This window comes from Panthera uncia (assembly GCF_023721935.1).
Source record: "Panthera uncia isolate 11264 chromosome E2 unlocalized genomic scaffold, Puncia_PCG_1.0 HiC_scaffold_19, whole genome shotgun sequence".
Classification (NCBI taxonomy): Eukaryota; Metazoa; Chordata; class Mammalia; order Carnivora; family Felidae; genus Panthera; species Panthera uncia.
Genome location: NW_026057588.1, coordinates 7250149 through 7260298, shown reverse-complemented (window position 1 = coordinate 7260298; position 10150 = coordinate 7250149). Strand labels below are relative to the sequence as shown.

General features: G+C 54.3%; 1 protein-coding gene across 1 annotated transcript in view; it reads left to right on the top strand.

The window, feature by feature from the left end:
- Positions 1-380: 380 nt before the first annotated feature.
- MYH14 (myosin heavy chain 14) overlaps positions 381-10150 on the top strand; it is a 91463-nt gene continuing 81693 nt past the window's right edge. The window contains exons 1-3 of the mRNA XM_049622297.1: positions 381-828; positions 3207-3617; positions 9199-9355. Of these exons, the coding sequence (XP_049478254.1) occupies positions 3210-3617; positions 9199-9355 (565 nt within the window). The 5' untranslated portion in view covers positions 381-828; positions 3207-3209. The remainder of the gene's footprint in view (positions 829-3206; positions 3618-9198; positions 9356-10150) is intronic.

Sequence of the window (10150 nt, the reverse complement as noted above, 5' to 3'; positions counted from 1 at the left end):
CCTCCCCATCTTCCCGATTCCCGCACCGGCCCCGCACCGGCCGGCGGCCCCAGGTAGCGCAGAGGACCCGGGGGTTGAAGGGGCGGCCACAAGGGCGCTTGGGTCTCGGGGAAATGGGGGTTGGGCACTCGGATTCCTGGATCAGAGGAGGGGAGTTGGGGGCCAGGAATCCCGGGTCTGAGTGAGGACAGCACTGGGAACTGGACTCCTAGATCTTGAGGGAGAAAGGCACTGGGGCCAGGAACACTGAGTCTGGGGAACTGGACTCCTAGTCTTGAGGAAGGAGGGGCCTGGGGGCTCGGGTTCCTGGGTCTGAGGGGGGAGCTGCTGGGGCCCAGACTCCTGGGTCTGTGGGAGGAGGGGGCTGGGAGTCCGGACTCCTGGGTCTGGGGGAGGAAGGGGCTGGGGGCCCGGACCCCTGGGTCTGGGGGAGGAAGGGGCTGGGGGCCCGGACCCCTGGGTCTGAGGGAGGAGGGCTGGGGGCCCGGATTTCCGGGTCTGGCAGTGAGGGTACTCCAAAATTATCACTAGGCTGAGGTCAGAGGGCTGGATGCCAAGGGCCCAGCCCCTGCCCCAGGGGCGGATACCTGGCTCCTTTTCCTTTTCCAGCCCAGCAGTCTTTGCCCCTCCCAGGGCAGGTGAAAGCACCTGCCTTGGTGACAGTAATGAGCCCTGGCAAAGGTGTTCCTGCCGGCTCACGAGGGCGGGGCTGCCGGAGGGGCTCGGCCATTCCGAGCCAAGGCCTGCCGGCATTCCTCACCGGGGCTGTTGTCGGGGCTCAGAATTTGGATGTCCCATCATCCTCACCTCTAGCCTGGCTGCAGTGAGGTGAGGGGCCCCCGGGCTCATGGGTCCCAGGGAGGAGGGACTGGGGGCCCAGACTCCTGGCTGTAGGGAGGGGAGGCCTAGGACTGGAGGATTACAAAAACTCCCAAACCTTTCCTGGTCAAAGGTCGCAGATGGGAGGGAGCAGTGGGTGGGTGGGGTAGGGTGAGGGTAGGGGCAAAGTCCCAGGGATGGGACTTGGCTCTGGGTGGATCAGGGCCTCACCGGAGGCCCGGGATTAGCCTTGGCAGTTGGGGGGTCTGTGGCGTGGAGTGTGGTAGAACCCTGCTGCTTGACTGTGGGGACCCTTGGTTTGAGGCCTGAGAGCATCAGGCCCGAGGAGTGTGTGTGTGTGTGTGGGGGGGGGGGGGTCCGGGTGATGGGGCGCCCAGGTGGCTCAGTTGGTGGAGCGTCCGACTCCTGATTTGGGCTCAGGTCATGATCCCAGGGTCGTGGGATTGAGTCCCGTGTTGAGCTCCGTGCTGAGCATGGCTTTAAGATTCTCTCTCTCTCTCTGCCCCTCTTCCCCACTCTTGCAATCTTTCTCTCTCTCAAAAAAAAAAAAAAAGGAATTGGCCGTTTGGAGGAACTTCTCCAGGGGAATGTTGGAGGTGGGGGGCCTGATGGGCAGAGGCAGAAACACTGAGATGGGGAGACAAATGCTCGCGAATTCCGGTGACTGGAGTGGCGGGGCAGTGATGCGGGCGTTTGAGGTGGTGGAAGAGAAGAGGCAGACGTCTTCAGGGACAGGGAGGGTGTTTTTCCCGACTGGTGCTTAGACCGCCCTGGAATTGCTGTGGTCTATTCACCGCTGATCTGTGTGCCCTTTGAGGGCAGGGAGGCGTCTAGCACGTTCTGGCTCACCCAGTGTCTTCACCACGGCTCATCGGCTCGGCTCAGCGCTCACACTGGCTGCAGAAGCTCCTCAAGGCAGGGCCCCATGGGAAACATCTCTGGGTCCCCAGACAGCCTCAGGGAATGTTGAGTGAATGGAGAAGTGAATGAATGGGGCCTCTCTCCCCATCCTAAAGAAAAGGAAGCCGGGTTGCCAGGAAGCAGGGCACGGATTACTAAAGCATGAGATTTGAGTCTGTTCTGCAATTGTGGGGTAGACCACAGGTGGTTGGGGAACCTGCGTGACAGAAATCAGATTGACACTTTCCTAGGGTTTACACCTAAGAGGTTGATGTCCTCATCATGACCCGGTCTGGCCCTCTTGGTCCCCCTTGTTACCTCCCCTACTGCCTTCTCCCCGCTGTTTACTCGGCTCCAGCCACACTGGCTTCTTACAATGCCGTAGACACATAGGCACACTCCTGCCTCAGGGCCTTTGCACTGGCTCTTCTCCCAGCCTGGAATGCTTTACCTCTTGACATTCCCATGGCTCATCCCTTCATCTCCCTCAGGTCTTTATTCAAATACCACATCAGAGAAGCCTTCCCTGGGCAATTAAAACTGCAGCACCCCTCAATCCTCACGTCTCCTGTTTCCTGCTTTATTTTTCTCCTTGACACTTATCACATTTAACATACTATATAATTTACTTATTTATCTTTTTATCTGCCTCCTGGGATTAGAGCAGCCCTATCCAACAGAAATACAATACAGGCCAAATATGTAATTTAGTATTTTCTAGTTGCCACATTAAAAATGAAAAAAAAAAAAAAAACAACAACACACCAACTGGGGGTCACCTGGGTGGCTCAGTCGATTGAGTGTCTGACTCTTGATTTCAGCTCAGGTCATCATCCCAGGGTTGTGGGATCGAGCCCCGCATCAGGCTCTGCGCTGGGCATGAAGCCTGCTTAAGATTCTCTCTCCCTTTCTCTCCCCTGCGCACTCTCTCTTTTTCTCTAAAAGCAAAAAAGCCTTTTGAGTTTTTGAGGAAACCCTCAAAAGGAACAAGTGACATTAATGATATATTTATTTAACCGAGTGTATTCAAAATAATTATCATTGCAGTATAGCAGTCATCAAATATAAAAAATACTAACGATTATTTTGTGGTACCACGTCTTGGAAATCCGCCCTGCGTCTTATACTTAGGACCCTATCTCAGTTTGGATTCTCCATTTTAAGTGCCCAGGAGGCGAGCCCAGTGGCTCCCACACTGGACACACAGCACAGGGCCGGAAGGTAGAGGCGTTATTAATGTAGGCAGAATCCTTTGCTAAGGCTTTGAATGGTGCCTGGCTCAGCCAGGCTCGTTAGATAATTATTAAATGAATGAATGGAATTAGTAAAGGAGATCTGTGGGCCCATTTTGCAGATGTGTAAAAAGAGGTCGGGCGAAGAAAGGCAGTGGGGACGGCCTGGGGGCGGGAGCGGCCCGGGCTGGGGATGGAGCCCCACCTGACTCCACTCTCTTCTCTCCCCTGCAGACCATGGCCGCGGTGACCTTGTCCGTGCCTGGGCGGAAGGCGGCCCCCAGGCCCAGCCCCGTGCCGGAGGCCGCCCAGCCGTACCTGTTCACGCCCCGTGGGCCGGGCGTGGGTGGCGGGCCCGGGGGCGCGGGCACCTCGCCGCAGGTGGAGTGGACGGCGCGGCGCCTGGTGTGGGTGCCTTCGGAGCTGCACGGGTTCGAGGCGGCGGCGCTGCGGGACGAGGGCGAGGAGGAGGCCGAGGTGGAGCTGGCGGAGAGCGGGCGGCGGCTGCGGCTGCCGCGGGACCAGATCCAGCGCATGAACCCGCCCAAGTTCAGCAAGGCGGAGGACATGGCCGAGCTCACGTGTCTCAACGAGGCCTCGGTGCTGCACAACCTCCGGGAGCGATACTACTCGGGCCTCATCTACGTGAGTGGCCTCCTGCGGGGAGGGCGGTGCTGGGGGGGCGGGGGGCGGAGGAGCTGGGTGTCAGCACCCGACTGGACTCACTGACGCTGGGCGATTTCTAAGGGGCATCCCGCGCGGTTGCCAAATTACAATTTACTGGGCCGGCGGAACTGCCTCCGACCCCATTGGGGGTGGCCCGGAATATTATACAGTACATGCCCCGCACTTTACTGTTTTCCTCAAGTGTAAAAAAAAAATTCCGAGTTCGCAAATATAACACATCCAGAGGATTTTGAGAAAGGGATGCGGGTCTGTAATAATAATGGATAACAACCCCCGAGTATGGAAACCGGCAGGTCAGGCTCTGCGCTGACCGCCTTCCATGTGTTAATTCACTCCCTCTCACTTCGCACAGAGGAGAGGCTATTATTAAGCCCCTTTTATCTGAAAGGAAACTGAGGCCCCGAGAGATTTAATAACAGTAAAAGCTGACATTTGTTAAGCATGTACTAGGCACTCTTACCTATATTGTCTCCATACGCTTTCACAATGATAAAGCATGTCGTCCCCGTTTTACAGATTAAAAAACAAACAAACGCTGAGGCACAGAAAGGTCAAGTCCCTTGACCAAGGTCACCCAGTTAGACATGGCAGACCTGGGTAGTCTGGCTCCAGGCTCCATCCCTTTGCTCTGGTGCCTCTTAAGATAAAGATAATATTAGGGCGTCTGGGTGGCTCAGTCGGTTAAGCATCCGACTGGATTTCAGCTCAGGTCATGATCTCACAGTTCGTGAGTTCACGTCCCACGTGGGGCTCTGTGCGAACAGCGCAGAGCCTACTTGGGATTCTCTCTCTCTCTGCCCCTCCCCTGCTTGCGCTGTCTCTCTCTCTCTCTCTCTCTCTCAGGAATAAATAAATAAACTTGAGAAAAAAAGATACAGGTAGAGTTGATGATAGTGAGGTTGACTATGGAGCATTTCCTACCTCCCATGATTTCGTCTTCACAGCGGATAGGAGGAGTAGGCCAGTGGTTCTCAAGCCTGTCTTTGCCTTAGAATCATGCGGGGAATTTTTTGAAAATATAGCACCTGAGCCCCATCCCCCGTGTAAATCAGCCTTTCTGGGGCTGTGACAAGGCCGTTGGTCTCTTTAATAAGCTTCCAGGGTGGTTCTAATGGGCAGTCAGAGCGTTATTAGAGCAAACAGGATTAAAGAGATTGACAAAGAATGTCGACAATAATAACGAAAAATAATAATAATGGTGGCTAGCAAATATTTACTGAGCACTTACCATGTGCCAAGTGCTGTTCTAAGTGCTGACTGGGTTATCAGCGCACCCCTGGGTGGGGGACTGTTGTTATCACCTGATGTTCAGGAATGTCAAGTGACTTGGGTCCTGGGTCACCTAGATAGGAAGGAGTCAGGTCGGGATTTGAACCCAGGTGGCTGGCCCCAGAGTGGTATTCCAAACATCTGCTTACAGGACTGTGGTCTCACCGCCTTGGTGTGCCCCCCCCCCAAGAAAAATCATTAAATTCCTAGCTAACACCTCGAAAGGAACAGTGCTGGTTTTATATTAAAAACAACAACAAAACTTAAAAAAAAATTTTTTTTTACATTTATTTATTTATTTATTTATTTAAAATTTTTTTTTTCAACGTTTTTTATTTATTTTTGGGACAGAGAGAGACAGAGCATGAATGGGGGAGGGGCAGAGAGAGAGGGAGACACAGAATCGGAAACAGGCTCCAGGCTCCGAGCCATCAGCCCAGAGCCTGACGCGGGGCTCGAACTCACGGACCGCGAGATCGTGACCTGGCTGAAGTCGGACGCTTAACCGACTGCGCCACCCAGGCGCCCCATTTACATTTATTTATTTTTAAGGACCGAGACAAAGCGCCAGCAGGGGAGGGGCAGAGAGAGAGGGAGACCCAGAATCTGATGCAGGTTCTAGGCTCTGAGCTGTCAGCACAGAGCCCGATGTGGGGCTCAAACCCACGAACCGTGAGATCATGACCTGATCTGAAGTTGGACACTCAACCGACTGAGCCATCCAGATGCCCCCAAAAACAAAACTTTAAGGAGAGTGATGAAAGGACATTGACATCAGGAGTGACATATATCAAAATATTATAAACATTAATATTTATATATAAATATTATACTATAATATTATAATATAAATATATTTAGTATAGATATTATATATTGTAAATAAATAAAGAGGCCCCACTATCCACCCTGTTAAAGGTCACAAAGCACAAGATCAGAGGTGTTTGTTTTTAAAAAAATTTTTTTTAATGTTTATTTATTTTTGAGACAGAGGGAGACAGAGCATGAACGGGGGAGGGTCAGAGAGAGAGGGAGACACAGAATCCAAAGCAGGATCCAGGCTCTGAGCTGGCAGCACAGAGCCCAACACGGGGCTCGAACCCACGGACCGTGAGATCATGACCTGAGCTGAAGTTGGATGCTTAACAGACTGAGCCACCCAGGCGCCCCAAGATCAGAGTATTTTTATGAAGTCAGACTCCCATTTAGGAAGGAGGGAACCGAGGCTGTGAGAGCCAGTGGCTGGCTCAGGCCCCTCCACTTGTAGTGACGGGCACGGGCTTTGAATTGAGGGCTGTCTGACCCTGGATGGCGTTGGCACCTTCTCCAGGCCGCACTGGCCCCTGCTGAGTCCTCCCTTGCTCTCGCAAGCCCTGGGAAAGAGACCTCTGCTCTGGATCTCACAAATGGAAGTGACATGGAAGATTCCAGAAGACTACACAGGAAGCTAATTGGGCCTTAATAATAATCATTAGCACTTAGTGAATGCCTGCTTTCCCTGTTCTAAACTTTCTGATGTGATCTTGCTGACCCGCCCCCCGGCCCCCTTGCCCAGGGCTGCAAGGTAGGAATTAGCAACTATTCCCACATCTTGGAGAGGAGAGGCCGTTGGCCCGGCAGTAGTTAGCAGCTAACGTATTGCGCCCGCACAGGGCGCCCGGGCCCTTGCTGTGCCCCACTCGTGCAACGTGAGCCTGCGGATGGTTCCCAGCAGCCGTATGTGGATAGTGCTGTTCCTGTCCTCGTGTGATGAGAAAGTGAGACCCAGAAAGCTCCAGGCGCTTGCTCAGGGCGCCAGCCAGAAGATGCTAGAGGTGTCATCGGGCTGCACCCCGTCCTGCCTTCGGGCCCCCGCTTTGTAAATATGTGCTTAGCGGCTGACCGGTGATGGGGAAGGCGGTGTCGCCCGGTGGAGAGTGAGGTGTCCGGGGCGCCAGAAACCCGGTTTCGGCCACTAATAATGTTATTTGGCTTTGAGTCGCTGAGGGTCTCAGTCCCTTTGCTGGGATGCTTCGGGCGTGGGGAGCACACGCTGTGCTCCCTGCTCCTTGAGGCACCGAAGATGCCCTGTGGCGGTTCCCTCCGAATCTTTCTAGGTGGTGGGGGCGCCCCGGTGGCTCAGTCGGTTAAGCGTCTGACTCTTGGTTTCGGCTCAGGTCATGATCTCACGGTTCGTGAGTCCGAGCCCCGCATCAGAGCCTACTTGCGATTCTCCCCATGTCTGTCTGTCTGTCTCTTTCTCCCTGCCCCTCCCCCACTGGCGTGCGCGCACGCTCGCGCGCTCTCTCTCAAAATAAATAAATAACCATTAGACAATAAAAACAAGAATCATTCTAGGTGGTGAGGGTTAAAAGCCCCATTTCCCAGGCCTGGGGACTGAGGCTCAGAGAGGGCAAATCCCTCTGATGTGCCAGCCACACGCAGCTGGAAACCCGGGATGACTCGGCTTCCGAAGTGTGAGCGAGCTCCGAGCTCCCAGGCGGGACGGGTAACATGAGAGTCTCGGACCTGCCTTGGGAGTGCCTTTTATGGGCCCCGCCTTGGGCCAGCTGGTTTTTATTCATTATCTCCCTTAATCCCCACAGCCTCTGTAATGAGGTGGGGAGGAGACCGAGACTGGGGAGAGAGACAGTGGGGGGAGAGTTGCTGGGCTGGTCCGCTTCAGAGCCCCGAGGGCTGGGGCCGCGGGGCTCCAGACCTTTCTGCCGGGCGTCCCCAGCTCTGCATGCCCCAGCCTCTGCCCTTTGCTCCCTGGCCTTGGCAGCCAGCTTGGGTTGCCACGGGTGGAGGGGTGTCGCCCGGGCAACGAGGTGTGGCTGGCAGGAGGGGGCTGCGGTGAGCCGATGGGTGGCGTGGGGAGGGGGTTCCTCTGCCAGCCGGGAGTGGGGGCCCGGGCGCCAGGAGCCATGAGATACCCTCCCAGGGAATGTGGTCCGGCCGCCCCGCCCTCTGCTGCGAACAGGGGAGCTCAAGGCAGGGAGGGCAGACACCCAGCAAACCGGTTGTTCTGCTCCCGGCCCGGCCACCCACCCTCCCACCATTAAAAGGTTGGCACCGGGGAGCTGGGCCAGCCTGTGGTGGCCACACCCTGAGAAGCTGTCTGAGCTTAAAGCAGTCCTTGTACCAGGCAGCTAAGTAGCTGGCTAGCTGGCTGAATAGCCCAGCGGCTTAATAGTTAACTAGCCGGGTCCCGAGCAGCTAACTGTCTGGCTAATTTTGTGGGCAACTCCAGCTAGCTTCACCGGCGGTCTAGCTAGGTGGCCAGGCAGCTCTCTAGCCATCCTGTCGCCCCTCTGTGCCCTCAGTGCCTCCCGTCTACCAGATGCTCTGTGTGAGCTGGAAAAGCTCTTAACCCGTTAACGGGGCCCTGAACCCCAGGCCCCCACGGGTGTGACGACGAATTCCGGGCGTCGGTAAACTTGGACGCAAGAAAAATGGCAGCTTTATTTCCACGCACCTTGAACCTGACGCTTAGCATTTCCAAACCCCAATGGAAGTGTACCTCAAAGGCTGTTGCGTACGAGGCCCTGTGAGTCTGTTTTCAGTAGAGACCGCAGACTTGTCCCTGTCCTGTTTCAGCTGCAGAGACTGTGATGGCTTCTGAGCGTGTATTATGCGCATGTGCGCAAAGACATCCAAATTATTCCTTTTGCCTCTTTCGGTGCAAACAGCGCTCACCTTGTTTTCTTTATTCGATAATGTTTTGGAGAGAATTCTCCATCTGTACACCGAGAGCATCCTAGGAATCCATTGAAAGAACACGCATGCTGGGTCAGCTGGACACACCTGCAGCTCTTGATCTCGGGATCATGGGTGTGAGCCCCAAGTCGGGGGTAGAGATGACTTAAATAAGTTAAAAAAAAAAAAAAAAAAAAAAGAACATGAAGGCAGGTCGTTTTCAGTCTCCCGCCATTATATAGGGTGGTGCACATGAGCTGGCACATGGTCGCTTTCTGTGTGTGTGTGTGTCCAGGCGGTGATGGGCTGTGAGCCAAGTCTGGCCAAGTCTGGCTGTACAGGCCACACTCTCTCTCACGGTGAATCATCCATACAGCACTTTTTGTGCCATTTGGAAAGATCCTCTTCTACCATCAGCCTGAAAGTCTTTGTAACAAAAGTTCGAGTCTACCTTCTCCTGGTGTGAATGGCAACCCCTCTGATGGATATCCTCGTTCAGTGCACAACGTGCCCAACCGCACATGGCAGTCCCATGCTGCCCTCTGGGCCTCAGGCAGGCAGCTGAAGCCCTCTCCTTTCTTGCCCATTGCAGACGTACTCTGGCCTTTTCTGTGTGGTCATCAATCCATACAAGCAACTTCCCATCTATACGGAGGCCATTGTGGAGATGTACCGGGGCAAGAAGCGCCATGAAGTACCACCCCACGTGTATGCGGTGACAGAGGGGGCCTACCGAAGCATGCTCCAGGGTGAGTGTGGGGCTGGGACTGCTGGACATGTCTTTCCAAGGGGGGCTGGTCTGGGGGTCAGAATAAGATGACAGGTTAAGAATTTCAGACTCTGTGAGGCTTCTTTGTGGGGCAGGAGGAAACACAAATGGAGGGCTCAGCGGGCAAGTTCTGGTCCTACCAGACAGGCCCCCTTTTTATTTGTCTCTGTGTTCGCTCACCCAGGCCTCTGCAACATTTCCTCTTAAGACAGTGATTCTTGGTGTTCATTCATTCAACACTTATGTCGTGGACATGATCTGCGTTGCCACGGAATTCATGTCAGTCCCATAGATGATGGGCAACATGGGGTTGCTGTGTACAGCTGGTCAGGTTGCACAAAGATGTCCAGGCAGGGGTACAGGGGTGACTCGGTTAAGCGTCTGACTTCGGCTCAGGTCATGATCTCATGGTTCACGAGTTCTGAGCCTGCTTCGGATCCTGTGTCTCCCTCTCTCTCTCTGTCCCTCCCCTGCTTATGCTGTGTCTCTCTCTCTTTCAAAAGTAAGTAAGACATTTACAAAATTTTTAAAAAATTTTTAATGGTTTATTTATTTTTGAGAGAGCGAGAGAAAGCACGAGCAGGGGAGGGGCAGAGAGAGAGGAGGACACAGAATCCGAGGCAGGCTCCAGGTTCCGAGCCATCAGCACAGAGCCCGACGCGGGGCTCGAACTTATGAGCTGTGAGATTGTGACCTGAGCCGAAGTGGGATGCTTAACTGACTGAGCCACCCAGGCGCCCCTAGGGAAAAAAAAAAAAAAAAAAAAAAAAAAAAA